This window comes from Gorilla gorilla, chromosome 10 (genome assembly GCF_029281585.2).
Source record: "Gorilla gorilla gorilla isolate KB3781 chromosome 10, NHGRI_mGorGor1-v2.1_pri, whole genome shotgun sequence".
NCBI lineage: Eukaryota > Metazoa > Chordata > Mammalia > Primates > Hominidae > Gorilla > Gorilla gorilla.
The window spans coordinates 108,245,520-108,265,473 of record NC_073234.2 but is presented as its reverse complement, the minus strand read 5'-3'; the positions used below and the strand labels follow the sequence as shown (position 1 = coordinate 108,265,473).

Sequence of the window (19,954 nt, the reverse complement as noted above, 5' to 3'; positions counted from 1 at the left end):
AATGTTTAAGTTAAATTCTTGCCCTCCACTCTTTCCTACCCCAACGTTCAACTTGCTATTCTTTTAGCTGTCTCAGAAAGCTGAAAATTGTAGAAAATCTCAGATATTGAAGCTCAGGATTTCAGAGTAAACTTGATTCTTCCTTTTTCTCATCCACCATATTCAGTACATGATACGTCCTATTCATTTTAGCCCCCAGATATATCTTCAGTCCGTTCCCCCACCTTTTTTGTTTTTTGTTTTTTGTTTTTCCAAAGGAAGCTGTATGGAAATTTAATTTTTAATTTTCTTGTAGCGAGGGGTCTTGCTATGTTGCCCCAGCTGGTCTCAAGCTCCTGGCTTCAAGCAATCCTCCCACCTTGGCCTCCTGAAGTGTTAGGATTACAAGTGTGAGCCACTGTGCCTGGTCTTATCTTCTTCTTTCTATTTCTACTGGTCACCTAGATGATCATAAGGGTGTATTATCCTTATCATTTTAGGTCACTTCTCCAAAGAGCAACCACAAGGACTGGAATCAAATCAGGCCATTCCCTGAATTAAAATCTTCATTGGCTTTAGGAAATGCCTGCTTCCAGCTTCTGCTGGAGGCTATGCTTCCCAGCAAGAAAAGAAAAAGGAAAATTCATTGGCTTCCTATTATGCAAAATAAATTCCATTATATCTTATCATGGTCTATAAGGCCCTGCATTTGTGGCCTCCACCTACCTATCAAATCTCATTTCTTAGGCCGGGCGTGGTGGCTCATGCCTATAATCCAAACACTTTGGGAGGCCAAGGCGGGTGGATCACGAGATCAGGAGTTCGAGACCAGCCTGACCAACATGGTGAAACCCCATCTCTACTAAAGGGTGTGGTGGCACGCACCTGTAGTCCCAGCTACTCAGGAGGCTGAAGCAGGAGAATCACTTGAACCCAGAAGGTGGAGGTTGCAGTGAGCCAAGATCGCACCACTGCACTCCCGCCTGGGTGACAGAGCAAGACTTTGTCTCAAAAAAAAAAGAAAAATTATTTTAATTTTAGTTCATTTATCACCTTCTCAGAAAACCTTTTCTATTGAAATTGCTTAAGCAATAATTTTAATCCATTCTGTTACTGCCTTAACACAGACTACCATCAGTCATTAACCCTCACATATTATTGTAACTGTCCTTCTTTTATCTGATGTTACCCACCTCCTATCTCCTCTCTCTTCCAATTGAATCTATTCTTTTAAAATATCGCTAGGATTTTATGATGCCATTTTCCTGGTTAAAATCCAGGTTAGGCCAGGAATGGTGGCTCATGCCTGAAATCCCAGCACTTGGATGCCCAGGCTGGCGGATCAGTTGAGGCCAGGAGTTTGAGACCAGCCTGGCCAACATGGAGAAACCCTGTCTCTACTAAAAATACAAAAAAAAAAAAAAAAAAAAAAAAGAAAAAAGAAAAAAAATTTAGCTGGACATGACAGCTCATGCCTGTAATCCCAGCTACTCGGGAGGCTGAGGCACGAGAATTTCTTGTGCCTGGGAGGCAGAGGTTGTAGTGAGCTGAGCTCGTGCCACTGCATACCAGTCTAGGTGATAAAGCAAGACTCTATCTCAAAAACAAAAAAAAAAACAACACCCAGGTTAATGGCTTTCAATTAATTGTCATTAGAATAAAGTCTAAATTCTTTAGCTTGTTCTAGAAGTTTTTTTGTTGTTGTTTATTTATCTTTTTTTTTTTTTTGGTGATCAGCTTTCTTTTTACCTCTATAGCTTCATTTCTTCTCATAGTCTTCTTGATACTCTGATCCGGGCGTATCGAATTCTCTGTTTTTATAGTGTGCCAAGTTTTTTCTTTTCTTGGGCTTTTCCATAAGCTAATCTCTGTACTTCACCTGCTTATCTTAGTAAGTTCAGACTGCTATTATAAAATACCACAGACTTGGTAGCTTATAAACTGCAGAAATTTATTTCTCATAGTTCTAGAGTATGAGAAGTCCAAGATCAAGGTGCTGGCAGATTTAATGTCTGATGAGGGCCCATTTCCCGGTTCATAGATAGGGTCTTATCCCTGTGTCCTCACGTGGTGGGATGGGGTAAAGAGCTCCCTTTTACTCATTTGTTAGGATAAACTAAAAAATATTTATCCTGGTGGAGCTTACATTCAAGTGGGTGGAAATAGGCAAAAATAAAAACATACTAAACATGTATTGGCCAGGCATGGTGGCTCACGCCTGTAATCTCAGCACTTTGGGAGGCTGAGGTGGGAGGATCGCCTAAGACCAGCCTGGACAACACAGGGAGATGCCATCTCTACAAAAAATAAAAAAGAAAATTAGCCAGGAGTGGTGGCATGCACCTGTATTCTCAGCTACTTGGGAGGCTAAGGTGGGAGGATCGCTTGAGCCCAGGAGTTTCAGGCCTCAAGTTAATCATGATTGTGCCACTGCACTCCAGCTGGGATGATAGAGTGAGACCCTGTCTCAAAAATAAATAAATAAAAAATGTATCAAGTTAGACAGTTAGTGTTATTGAAAAAAATAAAGCAGGAAAGGAGGCATATAAAGTGTTCTTGGTGGCTGCAATTTTAAATAGTTATCAGGGAAGACTTCTCTGAGGAGGGGATAACACAAAAAGAACTGAAGGAGGTGAGGAAATGAGTCACGTGGATTTCTGGGGCAAGTATTTTTCCAGGTCTGTGGAACAGCAGGTCTCTAAGGTGGGAATATGCCTGTCACGTTGAAAAAGCAACCAGGAGGCTAGTGTAGCTCTAGCATAGTGAGCAAGGGGGAGATTGGGTCAGCGATCAGGCCTGCCTCTTGTAGGGCCTTATAGACTATTATACAGACTTTAGTTTTTAACTGTTACTGTCGTAGAAAGCTATCGGATAATTTTAAGCAAGGAAACGACAAGATTTGATTTGCATTTTTATGGGATACACTCTAGCTGCTGCGTGTTAGTGGGGTGAGGGTAGGAGCAAAGAGTGTTAGGAGGCTATTGTAATGATCTGTGTACAATGTGATGGTGACTTGGAGCAGAGTGGTAACAGTAGAGGTGCTGAGATTCTGGATGCATTTTCAATGTGGATCTAATAGGATTTTCTGGTTAGTGGGGCATAAAATGTAAGTTTTTCTTTTTTGAGACAGAGTATCACTCTGTCGCCCAGTCTGGAGTGCAGTGGTGCAATCTCAGCTCACTGCAATCTCTGCCTCCTGGGTTCAAGCGATTCTCCTGCCTTAGCCTCCCGAGTAGCTGAGACCACAGGCGCGTGCCACCATGCCCAGCTAATTTTTGTATTTTTAATAGACCATTGGCCAGGATAGTCTTGATCTCTTGACCTTGTGATCCGCCTGCCTCGGCCTCTCAAAGTGCTAGGATTACAGGCATGAGCCACTGTGTCTGGCCTAAAATGTCATTTTTTTGAGTAACTTTTTCAGAGAGTCTGTAAGCTTCTTGAGGGTGAAGACCTTGTCTTATTTATCATTGTATTCTTAGCACCATACCACAACAGCTAGAACATAGTAATCGCATGCCCATGTGATTTTTAAAAAATCATATAGTACTTAAAAAAATTTATTTACTTTTTAAATTGACACATTTTGATTACACCTATTTGTGGGTTACATTTTGATGTTCAATACATATCTATGTTGTATAATAATCCGATCAGTGTAGTTAGTGTATCCATCACCTCATTCATGTATCATTTCTTTGTGGTGAGAGCATTCAAAAGGCTGTCTTTTAGCTATTTTGTGATATACAATATTTCACTGTTAACCACAGTTACCCTACTGCATGGTAGAATACCAGCAAGTAAATACGTTTTGAATGAATGACTGTATATGGAAACTTAACAGTGAAAAACAAGAGTAAAGTGAAAGGCAGCCTAAAGCTATGGTGGCAATAACAAAACAGCTGGGCACTGTGGCTCACGCCTGTAATCCCAGGACTTTGGGAGGCTGAGGCAGGCGGATCACCTGAGGTCAGGAGTTCGAGACCAGCTTGGCCAACATGGTGAAACCCCGTCTCTACTAAAAATACAAAAATTAGCCAGGCGTGGCGGCAAGCGCCTGTAATCCCAGCTACTTGGGAGGCTGAGGCAGGAGAATCGCTTGAACCTGGGAGGCAGAGGTTGCAGTGAGCCGAGATTGTGCCACTGCACTCCAGCCTGGGTGACAGAGCGAGACTCTGTCTCAAACAAAACAAAACAAATGAAGCATATTTTTCTTTTTCTTTTTTTCTTTTTTCTCTTTCTTTTTTGAGACAGGGTCTCACTCTATTGCCTGGGCTGGAGTGCAGTGGTGTGAACATGGCTCACCGCAGCCTGGACCTCCTGGGCTCAAGTGATCCTCCTGCCTCAACCTCCTAAGTACCTGGGACTATAGGTGCATGCCACCATGCCTGGCTAAATTTTTTTTTGTATTTTTTGTAGAGATGGGGATTTGCCATGTTGCCAAGGCAGGTCTCAAATTCCTAGGCTCAAGCGATCTGCCTGCTTTAGCCTCCCAAAGTGCTGGCATTACAGGTGTGAGCCACTGTGCTGGGCTGAAGCATCTTTTAAAGAAGAATTGTTCTGTAGTTCTAGCACTTGAGACTGTGGTCATCTGGAAGACAACTCTTTCATCAGTTAAAAAAAAAAAGATGAACTCATATTCCTCATTTTCATCCCCTGGATAATCTCCTTTAAAGGTTATTAACGAAAGGAATAATTAAAGTAATGATAGCTAACATTTACTGAATGTTTTCTTTGTACCAGGTACAATGATAAGTGCATTGCATGTATTATCTTATTTAATTGTCATGAGATTCATATGAAGTAGGTGTTATTGTTATTCCACTTAACAGATGAGGCAATTGAAGGTCTCATAGCTACTAAGAGTGATATGAATCCAGGATTCAAGCCCAAGCCTAGCTCTTAATTGCTACCCTGTCTTGCTTCCCATCTGGCATCTGTTTTCAGTCTTCCTCTCTCTCCTTGCTATTCTAAGTGACTTTGATAACTCAAGGAACATTTTAACCTCCCAGTTCCTTAATGTTGTCAATGCAATGATCTTTTGTATCTCTTTTCTTGCTACTTAATTCCATGGCAGTACCTTCTACTGTATCATCAGGCACAATAGTTTCACCTGAAATATTAAAGTCATATCTCCCCATTCTTTACTATAATTGTCTATCCTTTCACAAACTTTCTTCTTCATATTCTCATTACTTCATTTCCTTGGCCTTGCTGAGTAATCTAGGTTTTTAATTGCTATCTTTTCATCTAGTCTCTCAGTCTTTCCCTTTCATCTTTAAGCGTACATCTAATGACAATTCATATTCGTTGAGCACTTACAATATCACAAGCACTGTATTTAGTATTTTATATACACAAAAACTCTAGAAGAATAGGTGCTAGTATTAGCCCCATTTTATAGATAAGGACATTTAAGCAAAGCAAAGTGATTTCCTTAAGGTCATATAATCAGGCATTGGTTGAGACCCAAGACCCAAGTCCACATCTATTTTTGACACTGACACTCATGATGTTATAACATTTCATGCTTATTGCTGTCTTCATTTTATTTACTTTCTCCCTGATGCTTTCAATTCTAGTCTCTCATCCTATTACTCTTTTTTTTGTTTGAGACAGAGTCTGACTCTGTCACCCAGGCTGGAGTGCAGTGGTGTGATCTTGGCTCACTGCAACCTCCACCTCCCGGGTTCAAGCCATTCTCTGGCCTGAGCCTCCCTAGTAGCTGGGATTACAGGTGCACACCACCATGCCTGGCTAATTTTTGTATTTTTAGGAGAGATGGGGTTTCACCATGTTGGCCAGACTGGTCTCGAACTCCTGACCTCAAGTGATCTGCCTGCCTTGGCCTCCCAAAGTGCTGGGGATGCAGGCATGAGCCACCATGCCCAGCCCCTCATCCTATTATTCTTATTTGACAAAACCTCAAGCCATACATACATCAGTATAACAGCCCATATTTTAAAATATAGATATTGTTAGGTATATGTAATTTAAAATACTGTTTGAAGATGGTTTTATTTGGCTCAGAAAATTACAAGGAAGAATCATCTGCTGGGAATTATGGGTGTGGGGAAGAATGGGATCTCAACCTAGTGGAATATAGTAAAGACTAAAAATTACTTTCATTAAATTACTTTCAAAGAGAGCTTCTTTGTTGAACACATTATATGACATAAAAGTATTTGTTATACTTGCCAGTAATTTCTTGATCTCGGCTGGGCGTGGTGGCCCACACCTGTAATCCCAGTACCTTGGGAGGCCGAGGCAGACAGATCTTCTCAGGTCAGGAGTTGGAGACCAGCCTGGCCAACATGGTGAAACCCCATTTCTACTAAAAATACAAAAATTGGCCAGGTGTGGTGGCACAGGCCTGTAGTCTCAGCTACTCAGGAGGCCGAGGCAGGAGAATTGCTTGAACCTGGGAGGAGGAGATTGCAGTGAGCCAAGATCGTGCCACTGCACTCCAGCCTGGGCGACAGAGTGAGACTCCGTCTCAAAAAAAAAAAAAAAAATTAGCTGGGCCTGGTGGTACGCGCCTGTAGTCCCAGCTACTCGGGAGGCTGAGGCACGAGAACCCCTTGAACCCCGGAGGCGGAGATGGCAGTGAGCTGAGATGGCACCATTGCACTACAGCTTGGGCAACAGAGTGAAACTGTCTCATAAATAAATAAATAAATAAATAAAATAAAAGCTAACTTGCCGATAATAGGTCTTACATAGGTAAGGACAAAGTATCATAAGCAGAAAGAATTTTTTAAAAGTGTCATAAACAAAATAATATTCTAACTGAAGTAACTGGATACCATAATGAAAAGGAATTGAACCAATGCAAATTTATAGCATAAGGATGGGAACTAATTTTAGAAGTCCTACTTTGGATAGATTTTCACCTTTTGTACAGTTACCACTTGAAAATTTTCCTTACGTATACCAGAAGAGATACACTAGTTATTTTCTTGTTATTTCTATTTGCATTGTCTTGTTTTATAAAAATATTTTTCTGTATATTTTTCTAAAAGTTGTTATTTCACAGGGTTTCATCTGCCCCTTATGTATGAAAAGATGTATAACTGCTATTGATTTATTGGAGCATTACCAGAAAGTGCACGATGAAAATGAAACAAGAGGACAGGAACTTCTTAATGACTCCAGTGTTACTGTGGGTCCTGTATATTTTGTTTTAGCAGCTTGGTTTTGGGTTGCTCAAAATAGCTGGTTTTTCCTTGCCTCGGTGTTGCTTAACTTTTTATGCTACAAGGGAATATGGATTGCTTTAATTATGCATGCTTAAAGGAAGTTTCAATAAGGAAAAGAGGCTCTTGGGAAGTCTGCGTGGTTTCTCTTACTGTTTGCAGCTGTCTTTTTGTGAATTTGTAAATAAATACAGAAATTTAAGTTAATATTTTGTATCAATTTTGCCATGAAATCAAAATATTAAGTGAATATTATTCCAACATTGGTAAGTTATATTTTTATTATTTTGTTAATGTTTCATTAATGGATGTATTAAAATGCTTTAGTATAAAATACTTTGCTCTTACATAGAAAAAGGACTTTGAGGCTGGGCACTGTGGCTCACGCCTGTAATCCTAGCACTTTGGGAGGCCGAGGTGGGCAGATCACTTGAGGTCAGGAGTTTGAGACTAGCCTGACCACTGAGGTCAGGAGTTTGAGACCAGCCTGGCCAACATGGTGAAACCCTGTCTCTACTAAAAATACAAAAACTAGCTGGGTGTGGTGGCATGTGCCTGTAATTCTAGCTACAGGGAAGGCTGAGGCACAAGAATCGCTTGAACATGGGAGGCAGGGGTTGTAGTGAGCCGAGATCATGCCTGTGCACTCCAGCCTGGGCAACAGAGTGAGACTCTGTCCCATCCCTGCCCCACCACCGCCAAAAAAAAAAAGGAAAAAGACTTTGCATATGAACAGTTATTGTCCCTATTCAGGAAAATATACAGCATTAGAACTTGAATCTCAGACTGTCTCAATTTTTGTTTTAACACCCCTAGACTCGAGGAAGGTGACAGAATGACATACTCTCATAAGTAACAGTGGATCAGTCCAAAAATATTTCTCAGTATTTCCCAGTATCTGAGGCTGCACGTAACAAAGGCTGAGGAGGGGAGCAAGTTAGGGGAAGCGCTGCCCATTTTCAGGCTGAAAAGAATTTCTCAGATGATCCTGATAATGTGTTTTCTTTGAAAATCACTATGGTATTCCAAAAACAAAGGAAACATAGCTTTTAAAAAATATTTTATAAATCTTATAAAATAATGCAACCTTTTGCACCAGAAAGACCAAAAATTACTTTTTTCTATGAGGTAATTAAGTATATAAGAAAGGATTCTTAACAACATTTAGTTATTTGACACATTAATGGAGTACCTTTTATGTGGCAGATATTTTGGCAGGTGAGGGAGATAATAGGTGAATAAGGTACAATCTCTACCCCAGGAGGTTTCTATGATAGGTATTATTTGCAAAAAGTGCAGTGGCTAATTCAGCATAAGAGGAACTCAGGAAAAACTTTATAGGAGGACAGTTAAACCAGAGATTTTAACTGTGGTGGAGAAAATGGGTGCATGTAGGATGATACCAGTTAAACTGGCTGAAGCAGTGCAAGCAAAGCTGGAGGCAAAAAAGATTCTTGAAAATCTGCTTAGCATTTTATCACATCACATATTGTCCTTCTGGACCTTGTGGGTCAACTTTTCTTCTTGATGGACTAGCCAAAATCAAAAGTAATAATCTGACCTACTCCACACTTAAAATAAGGGCTTTCCTTTTTTTTTTTTGAGGCAGAATCTCACTGTCTCACCCAGGCTGGAGTGCAGTGGTGCAATTTTGGCTCACTGCAGCCTCCACGTCCCAGGTTCAAACAGTTCTGCCTCAGCCTCCCGAGTAGCTGGGACTACAAGGGTGCACCAGCATGCCCAGCTAATTTTTTGTATTTTGTTTTTTTTAAGTAGAGATGGGGTTTCACCATGTTGGCTAGGGTAGTCTAGAACTCCTGGCCTCAAGTGATCTGCCTGCCTTGGCCTCCCTAAGTGCTGGGATTATGGGCGTGAACAACTGCGCCCAGCCAGGGCTTTTTCTTTTAACTAAAAGGATACTTGGTACAACAGGAGTACCTTAAGTTCCAGTTAAGGTAAGTTCTTAGTTGCAGTGGATATGAGAAAGGATTACAGATAACCAAACTCTGGAAGTATTGAATATATTGTTTTAAATCTTAAGTAAATTGTGTTTTTTGGAAGTTGGTGACAAATTTGAAATGACTAAGGGAAATAAATGTAGCTGGCTAGTTTTAGTGTGTTATTGTTAGCTAACAGCCTTTCTCTGGAATTTATCTATCTAACAACCTCGATCCCCTTGGACATCATTTAGAAAAAAATACAGGAGTCTCTTATATCAAATTGGTTTTCAAAGTCCATGAACTAAAGGTCATGCAATCTGTTCATGGGACATCCCTGAGGCACTCATTCTAAACTCATTATACTTTTATTTTAAATGAATGATGGGTTTTAATAAACTTTTTTTTTTAAATCTACCCATCCCATTTATTGCAAGTTAGCATTCCCAGAGCTAGTATGCTAAGAATTTTTAGTAATGACTGTTGAAATACAGAGCAGGCAAACTATAAAATGTGGATATAAGAATTAAAGAGGCTTGCCAGAATTAATAGGGTAGAAGACATCTTTTCAGTGATAAATATTTATGTCTTGGAGATATTAGGCAAAGGTTTAATATCATCTATTTGAGAAGGTGAGGAATTATATGTATTTTAGAAAGATTTATTTTTATTAGAAATGTCCCCAAATTTAAGTTTTATTTAAACAAGGAAATCTTAATCACATGGAAAATTCACTTATGTGGAATATTTCTATAATGAAATGTATGTTACTGATTTCTGAAATTTCTCATTAGGAATGAATCATTTATTTCAGGGTATTAATCTGGTAATTTTTGGAAGTTGTAAGAAGGTATGGCATACCTCAGTGTGATCATTAGCTTTCTGGCACTCTTAGGTATCTGGAGCCCAAACCTGAAAGTGGAGCCAATAGTCAAAAAGCCACAGTTGTGAAGATTAAATTGTGTAATAGGGATGTAGCTTCTCCAAGGAACACTTTTTCATTTGCTTTCTAGTTATTAGCAGAAGTTGAGACACAAAAGAGAAATGACAGGCTAAACATTATATGGGTACATGTACTGTTGCACTAAAGGCATATCTACTAGTGTTGTACAACAGTGGGTAGGAGATCTAAGAATGCCAGCAGATGGTTTTGAAGAAAAAGAGAATAACAGCAGCTAGACTAACATCCTGACTGGGAACATTCATTCATTCAGAAGACAATGTTGAGTACCATATCTCTGGAGCCTAATGGCATTACTGTATTCTGATGTCCAGAGGCACATCCTCAATACTACCGTTTGCTCATTTCAGGAGTTTCATAGGAGATTATTGCATTTATCACCTGTTGTGCCCCTGCCCTTCATTCTGGCTCTGTGATCAGAACACACCTAGAAGCCTTCTGTTTCCTAAATGTAACATGACTATTCATAGTGTTTCCTGCACCTTTGTTTATGCTCCTCCATTTGCTTAGAATGCTTTTCTCTCTGCCAGGTAAACTCCTATTTATTCTTTCGTACTGAATTCCAGTGACTGTGTCTCTCTCTCTCACACACACACATACACTATGCAGCTGCAATGAGGATGGAGATGAGACACATATATAATATGTATGTGTATATGTATTTTTGTGAAGTATTAACTGCTGCCACAGGTGGAGTTGGATACTTCTCCTGTGTTCCTGTAATTCTTTATATATAATTGTATTATATAGCATTGTATGGTAATATTTGTCTACATATCAGTATCCCCAATAAACAGTGAGCCTTGATTCTGCCACATAATGTGCACAAATAATAAATGAGGATGTACATTTTTTGGCATCAGCATTCAAGGAGCAGGTTTTTTGTTTATTTATTTTTAGTTTTTACGTGCTCAGAGTACTTATTGCTTAGCTCATTTTCTCCCTTGGAAGATTTTATAATCTGTAAGCTATTAAAGATCTTTTTTTTGGCCAATTTTTGCACTGCCAGGTTCATTCATATTTCAGTGAATAAATATACAATATAGAAAAATAAAGTATGTTTAAAGTACCACCTGTGGCCATTATGGAAATATGGATGAAAAAAAATCCAATATGCTGTGTATTACAGTGAGTATAGGAACTTGACAAGCTAATGAGGGTGCTCCTGGAGGGAAAAAGCAGTATACGCAAAGGCACAGAAATTTGAAGTATGATGGCGTGCTCAGGGAAACGCAGGTATTTTAGTATTGTTGAAGTATGGTGAGGGAGTGTCTGGAGATCAGACTGCATAGGTTGTTAGGGGAATGGTTATGCAGAACCTTGTATGCCATATTGATGATAAAGGTTGCTGAAGGATATTGAAGAATCTATTTTAGAAAGATTCCTCTGGCAGCTCTGTGGAAGATTAATTAGGAAGAGGGAAGACTGGATATAGGAGCACTGTTTCTAATGTTATTGCAGTAGTCTGGACAAGAGATACTGAGTATCCAAACACGAGCAGCTGCAATGAGGATGGAGATGAGAAGATGGAAAGGAGAAATGTTTATGCTTAATGTTTTATTAGAAATGAGTGAGAGGGAGAGTAGTGAGTAGTTTAGCCAAATTTTTAGGTTTCTAGTTTAGGTGAGAGGTGGGCGTTGATGAGAAAAGGAGGTTTGGAAAATGAGTCTTGCTTTGTTGTGTCTGAGATGCCTGTGGGATGCAGGTAGAGATATATGTTGTTAAAGATCCAGAAGAATTCTGGAGTGAGTTATTGGCTAGATAGATGGATTTGGGAGTCATCAGCATGTCAGTGATAGCTAAAACCATTGCATTGTTATATACCTGGGAGAATGCTGAGTCAGAAGAGGAGGAGGTCAATGAGAGAGCCTTGGGGAACAGTGATCTTTAAAGGGAATTGTATTTTTTTTTTTTATAGAATCAAGAGAGGATGACCATTCTTATATGTAAAAGCTGTACATTCTAATAAAACTTACTTTCCATAGAACCTTCAAAGTTATAATATATTTACTTGTTGCTTACAGTGCCGAAGCACCACTGCCACACACATTCCATTTTATTTTTGTATCTCTAATAGAGGGGAATTTTAGAATTGTGGTGTACTTGATGGAAGCAAAACAAGTTTATTTCTTGTTACCTTTAATTAGCAGAATTGTATGTGTAATAACTTTATCATGATTTTGCTAATTACTATTTTAAAAAAATCTTTGATTTAATGAATGACTACAAATATTCTTTTTTTTTTTTTTTTTTGAGAAGGAGTCTTGCTCTGTTGCCCAGGCTGGAGTACAGTGACATGATCTTGGCTCACTGCAACCTCCACCTCCCAGGTTCAAGCAATTCTCCTACCTCAGCCTCCTGAGTAGCTGGGACTACAGGTGTGTGCCACCACACCCGGCTGGGCATGGTGGCTCATGCCTGTAATCCGAATGCTTTGGGAGGCTGAGGCGGGTGGATCACCTGAGGTCAGGAGTTCGAGACCACCTGGCCAACATGGCGAAACCCCATCTCTACTAAAAACACACAAATATTAGCTGGGCGCGGTGGCAGGTGCCTGTAATCCCAGCTCTTTGGGAGGCTGAGGCAGGGAAAATCGCTTGAACCCAGGAGGTGGAGGTTTGCAGTGAGCCAAGATTGCGCCATTGCACTCCAGCCTGGGTGACGGAGCGAGACTCATTCTCAAAATAAAATAAAATAAAATAAAATAAAAAAATAAAAGTTGCAACCCAGTAAGTTGATTTCATAATTCATTAATGAATTGCAACCTAAAATTTGTAAAACATGGATCTTTATCAGCATCTTTAACATAGTACTCTAGTTGGTAGTTTTAACCATATAATAATTTTGAGATTAGTTACATAGTTATATTTGTTTTTTATATTTTATGGGGCTACACATTAATTTTAGGCCTTTACTGTGTTAGCTGTAGGTTAGCAAGGACATTTACTGACTAGAAAACTTGTTATCATTGTAGATATCCGAACTCTGTGGTGATTATGAATTACTTTTTTTCCCCCTCAGTGGTTCATCTTCTTTTTTTTTTTTTTTTGGTAGCATTCCTATGAAGTAGATTGGAACAGATATTATTTTACTAATGAGGATATCTAGAGAAAGGAAGGATATGATGGCAAATCTTCTCAATTAATCTATATTAGAACTAACTTTTCAGATTAGACTTGGGTACTCCAGCTATTAATTTATCTGACCTAAAAGATGGTTGCAAGGGCTTTCTTTGTATTTTGTGAACTTCAACTAGAATAGACAATGAAGTATCTTTGCATGATACTAGAATTTGGGATTAATACCATAAGATAAAATTTACCTAATGGCACCATTGGTATGATTCAGACATTTGGTGATGTTTAATAATATGCAAATTGTTATTTCACAATATTAAATACTGTTTTCAAACTTTTTTCTGCCCCTTTCTATAGGGTTTCATATGTCCCCAGTGTATGAAATCTCTTGGATCTGCTGATGAACTTTTCAAACATTATGAAGCTGTTCATGATGCTGGTAATGACTCAGGTCATGGAGGAGAGTCTAATCTTGCTTTGAAGCGGTACGGTATGATAATTTTGAAGTATAATGTTATGGAATATGCATGTGGTATCGTCGTTTAATCATGATTGATTAGCTTATGAAAATGGTAACCTTTTTGTATTATTTAATTTAAATCTGTCTTCATTTAGCATATCCTTCCTCCACTATTGTTAAAAACTATTCAATCCTTGACCAGTAACTATCTATGCCAGCAACTACAATACGGTACATAGGTTATGTTTTTAATGAAGATTGTGAGTTAGCAAAAGAAGATTAAATTATATTTAGCATATTGTGTGTAATATAAGATGATACAATTTGCTTAGATGACTTTATAGTAAGTTGTTAAAATAATAAATTTAGCCAACAATTAAAATTTAATTTTTAATTTAAAATTTAAAAATTTCCATTTATAATCACCAGTATAGCAATAAGCATACATACACATTGTGTTTCCTGGTAATTTTTCTTGGCCATTTTAAGAAGTAAAAGTAAACTAAAATATAACTACTTAGAATAGCATTCAGTGATATAACTTTGCATTTCTTCTGCTATTGGAGAGAACTCTTGTCTTTTATCCCCACTGAGGGCATAAAAGTTTCACTTCATTGTACTTGTAAAAAAGTATTTTTATGCTTTCCTAAAAAAAAAACTTACTGGTTGATTAATCTGCTATTAGACAAAGAATACTACATAAAGGAAAATATGATAGCCATATAAACTTTGTGGTTAATAGATAATGTAGAACTATAAAACATGGCCATTTTACTGTATTAAAATATGTGGGAAAACCAGTGCTTTTGGGAAGAATGGATCTTCCTTTTTAATATGACTGCTAATGCTCTCGGTTATTTTTATGTGTGAATTAATAATTTTGGCTACTATTCTTTTGTCATTTGTTAGGAAATACATTAAAAACATGTAGTTAAATTATATTATAAATGTTCTTATATTTAATATCAATTTAATAGAGTTGTGTTTCAACTATGAATTAGACCGTGTCCGGTATATGAACTTTTAACATAAAAGCATCCATGGTCTACCCTTGTTCTTCTTAACTTTTCATTTAGTGTTCTAGTTAATTGAAGCCTGACTTCTGCCCTACCATTCTCTGGCAATGGCTCTGAAGACCAACAGTAACCTGGATTATTTTCAGTTCTTATTTTGCTTGACCTCTGTTTTGATTATCTATTACTGTCTGACAATCTACCCAAAGAACATAGTGGTTTAAAACTGTAACAGTTTATTAATTCTCATGATTCTTTGAATTGACTGCATGATTCTTTTGCTTTAAGTGAGGGAGACTGGGGTTGTAGGAAGACCAGAAGGTTCCAAATGGCCTCACATTCATGGCCAGAAGTCTGTGTTGGATGCCAGCTGGGAGCTCATCTGGGGCTTTATGCCAAAGGCTTCAATTCTCTTTCATGTGGGCCTCTTTATGTGGCTGCTTGGACTTCCTCACAAGCTGGTAGTTCGTTCTAAGGTAGTATGTTCCAAGAGGAAAGAAGCAGAAGCTGCCAGTCTTCTTTAGGCTTGATTCAAAAGTGTCAGAGCATCACTTCTGCCATTCTATTGGATAAACTAGTCATAGTGCCAAGTCAGATTCATGAGGCATGAAGATAAACTTTGTCTTTTAGTTGATTAGTATAGGAAAGGAAGAACTTGATTATAGTCATCTCTGTAGACTATCTACAACAACCACTGCAAAATTTGGCTGTGCCAGTTCTCCTTCCTTCTGCTCTTCTGAGATGACATACCATTGTGATAATTTTTTCTTGATCTGTTTTATATGGTGCTCTTTCTCTATATGATCTACCTAGGGTAATATCTACATCCATAACTTCCTCCTAAACCATGTCTCCAACCTAGAATTATCTCCCAACTTGCCTATTAGGTATCTTCCCTCAGATGTTCTGGAGGCACCTCATCATTGACATTTTGAAAACAGAGTTTTTTCTATTTTCTTCTAAACCTACTGCTTGTCTACTATTACTTCTTCTGGAGAATGGCGTCATTATCTGTCCACCCAGTTAGTAAAGCCAGGAAAGTAGGTGTGCTCATTTTTACACATCTGCTCCTCCTACCTGCATCTGATTTATCATAAAGTTTAGTTAATTCTGTTTCCTTAACAGCATATATTCTTTTACATTTTTACTGTTATAGTTTATTTTAGGCCTTAAATCTCACTCAAAAATGTTTTTTCATATTTATAGTTGGCTTTCTATCTTTAGTCTTGTACTCCTCCAATTCTCCATATTGCTGCCAGAATAATATTCTTTTTTCTTTTTTTTTTAGAGATAGGATCTTGCTCTGTTTTCCAGGCTGGTACAGTCATAGCTTACTGTAGCCTCCAACTCCTGGTCTCAAGTAATCCTCGTGCCTCAGCCTCCCAAGTAACTGGGACTACAGGCAGGGACCAACATGCCTGGCTAATTTTTACTTTTTTTTTTTTTTTGGGACAGTGTCTCGCTATGTTGTTCAAGAACCTCAAGAAGTCCTCAAGGAATTCTCCCACCTCAACATGCCAAAGTGTTAGGATTGCAGGCCTGAGTCACTGCGCCTGGCCAGAATAATATTCTTAAAATGCAAATTTGATTGGCATTGCTCTAAGTAGTAATTTTTGCAGGTTTCTCATTGCTTACGGAATAGTTACTGCATGCGTTTCCGTTTTTATCTTATTGTATCTCTTCTTCCCATTTTCCTACACCTCAGTTTCTGACAATTACATTCTACTCCACTATAACACTTTGGATGACATGTGACTATGAGCAGGATATGTCTTTTAGATCAAAAGTCCACATGACTCAGGTGGGTCATGAAACCTTTTTGCTTTAAAGCCTTCTGTTCATCAGCTTATATGTGAATTTCATCAACATCAATCAAATATTTGAAGCTTGATGCATTAGTGAGCTTTTTTAGGCTAGATCTTTAAATGTACATATGTAGATGTACATAGTACAAAATTCAGATGGTTCAAAAAAGTTTATGGTGAAAATTGAGCGCTTGCCACCCCTTTTTCCCTAGCCTCTTTTTTTCATCAATTTCTTATGTATTCTTCCAGAGATATTCTATGCTTATATATTCATATGCTTATATCTATGTACATATAAATAAATATATAAATATATGTAATTATATAAAAGATAGCAATTCTACGTTCTGTATCTTTTGTTTCTCTCTGTATCTTATGGATTCTTTCATATCAAGGTAAATAGAGCTATCTTATCTTTTTAATGATAGCATGGAATTTTCTCATTCTTTGGTTGATGACTATTCAGGTTATTTCTCATATTTTGCATACTTATGACATCACAAAGTTCCTTTGGAGATACCATTTGTACTTGTTTGAGTATATCTGTAGGATGAATTTGAATCCAGCAGGGGAAGATATGTTCCTGACATCCAGAATAATAATTTTTTTTTGAGACTGAGTTTTGTATTTGTTGCCCAGGCTGGAGTGCAATGGCACAATCTTGGCTCACCGCAACCGATACCTCCCGGGTCCAAGCGATTCTCCTGCTTCAGCCTCCTGAGTAGCTGGGAATACAGGCATGCGCCACCACGCCCGGCTAATTTTGTATTTTTAGTAGAGATGGGGTTTCTCCATGTTGGTCAGGCTGGTCTCGAACTCCTGACCTCAGGTGATCTGCCCGCCTTGGCCTTCCAAAGTGCTGGGATTACAGGTGTGAGCCACCGTGCCCGGCCAGAATAATAATTCTTTATAATGGTGTTTTCTCATGAAATCTCTCTCCTGCAGAAGGGCTTAGAATGGTCAGTTCACCATTCTTTGTCAGTTTGACCCTTAGGTGAGGGGAACAGAATGTGAGAAGCTTCTGAGACAGGAAAGAGCATGTCATACCCAAAGGAACAGAAATAAGCAGTGTTTTGTGTGTGTTGTGTGTATTTCCCCCCTGTTTACAGAGCTGCTGCTGCTCCTCTTTTTCTTCTTCCTCTTCCTCCGCCTCCTCTTCTTCTTCTTTGTCTTTTTTTTTTATTTTTAAGGTAGAACCTAGCATTTTATTTACATCTTCATTAAACTGTTGGAATTGAGAACCAGACATATATAATGAACCTCCAAAAATGGATCCTGAAAGGCACTTTCTGCTTAGGGCAAGCAGTCATGGAATAAGCATGTAAACAAGCTGGCTTCTCTGTATCACACCAGCTAAGTCAGCTTTCTCCATGGCCAGCCACACCAGCTCTGCCCTCCCTTCTGTTAACACCAGCCAAACCCCCTGTAGGTCAAACCCAAGGTTTTTCTGTAGGACACCTTGGCCTACCTAGGAATGCTGGAAACATGTTAAAGGAATCATGGTAATCATGGTATTGAGAGAAAAAAAATTTTTTTAAAGCTGCCATTTGAGGTGATAGCTTCACTGTACTTAGCGCCATACCCCAGAATACAATAAATAAGCAATTAGAAAATGTTCAAGTATGAAGGGATTTCCTCCTCCCCGCCAAAAACACTGCTTTCTGAAGGAAGCTGACTTCTCTGTAGCTACACCAGCTGTTGAGAAAGCTCATTGGATCTGGTTTTGAAAATAAAACAAAACTAAAACCCTGGGAGGCATTATTGTGCAGTGTGGAGTACTCAGGCTTTCTTATAAAGAAAAAAAAAACGTTATCTGGTACTAAAGTGTGCAACCTTCAGACCCTCAGGTACTGGCCTGTGACTTCCCTGTATGGCATCACAAAGATGCCAGGTGCCTTTTTTTCTAGAGCTAGGAGTTGGTGAGGTGTGGCTAGTGCTGAAACCATGCATAGGATTGGTTTACTAAATTAAAACCTTGCGTGTATGTCCTCCAAAATACAGCTGAAAGTGGAGAGATTTTGATTTGGTGCTGTTAAAGAGGTGGCAATTAAGAGTGTAAGCACCAGGGAGATGGTTTAATGGTAACTGCCTTTTTTTGATATCGGGCTAGAGCTCCAACTGGGAACTTGCGTTGCATACAAGACTGATCGGATAGGGAACACACCCTGACAAAGGTGTTCATAATTAGAAATGGATCAAGTTACAGGGAGGATAAGGGGAAGGCTTCACATTCATAATAGAGCTCAAGATATTACAAATTCATGCTGACAGGGCTGTGGCATTGCCAGACAGAGGCTATAAGTGGAACTACAAGTACTTTATGTGCACATTGCAAGGACATTTTCAGCATCTGGTGTGGGAAAGTCAACGCAATTAGGACTTTGGAGCGTTGGGTAGGGCACAAATGTTCAATTTCAAAGCATTATTTACTACAGTGTTGTTTCTAGGCAGTTACATGGATCACCTGTGCTCACTAAATTCATTACAATGGTAAACAAAACACCTAGGGACAGAATAGCAAGCCCAACAAAACACCTAAGATTATTTACTACAGTGTTGTTTCTAGGCAGTTACATGGATCACCTATGCTCACTAAATTCATTATTGATAAACAAAACACCTACGGACAGAATAGCAAGCCCAACTTACCCACAAAAGCTAAAATTCATGTCATTGACTAGAGTGACTACAACTGATCAGGCGCTGAAACAGGACAGGAAAATTTAGGAAGGGAGGCCCTTTCCCTCAGAGCTTGAAGGCTTCTCTGTTGCCTTTACCAACAAGTATTGGGAAAAAAGACTAAAACTTTCAATATTTAAGCTTTTGGGCACTTCCCATGGGAAGCTGTCCCTACCAAAGTGGCCATAGGCTGCAGTCCTCTGATAAATTGGCTTCTTCAGATCCAGATCCCTGACAGTGACCCTAGGGTGGAGATCAAAATTCTTCTCTATAATCTCTATTAGCTCTCTCTCACTCTTCTGAGAGGTACTATAATGGAAAACAGAGATAGATAATGGATGAGAAACTCCAATAGAATAAGAGACCTGAACAAGAACCGTTCTGCACAGACCTCCTTTAACAAGGGACTTTGCCACTGAATGAGCAGCGTAAGCAGCTGAACGGTTGACCTTAGTATAATCCTTTCCTCAAAGGCACCTCCTCCACGAACACCCCAACCTCTGTAAGTGTCCATAATGGTTTTCTGTCCAGTCATACAAACCAGCATCACCCGAGGCCCACCAATAACAAGTCTGCCACTTGGCTGTAGGTGGTAGATTGTATCCTCATCAAGGTATTTTGCAGGCACAATGGCTTTGATGACTTTCTCCTTTAGGGCATCCCTCATCTCACCAAGACGAACCTCTTCATCATGCCAAACAGATATAACAATTGTGTGGACTCTGATGGGAAGCATAGCACCTCAATCCTGCATATAGTGCACAGTAACTTGAGTTGTAGAATCAGGGCATAACCAAGGCAAAGTGTCATTATGGCGTAGTTCTGCCAGTTTGGCTTTAAGCTTGTATGC

General features: G+C 39.0%; 1 protein-coding gene across 1 annotated transcript in view; it reads left to right on the top strand.

Annotated features, from left to right (window-relative positions):
* EEA1 (early endosome antigen 1) overlaps window positions 1–19,954 on the top strand; it is a 156,797-nt gene that overhangs the window by 51,093 nt on the left and 85,750 nt on the right. Inside the window, exon 3 of the mRNA XM_031016666.3 lies at window positions 13,505–13,632. Coding sequence (XP_030872526.2) covers window positions 13,505–13,632 — 128 coding nt within the window. The remainder of the gene's footprint in view (window positions 1–13,504; window positions 13,633–19,954) is intronic.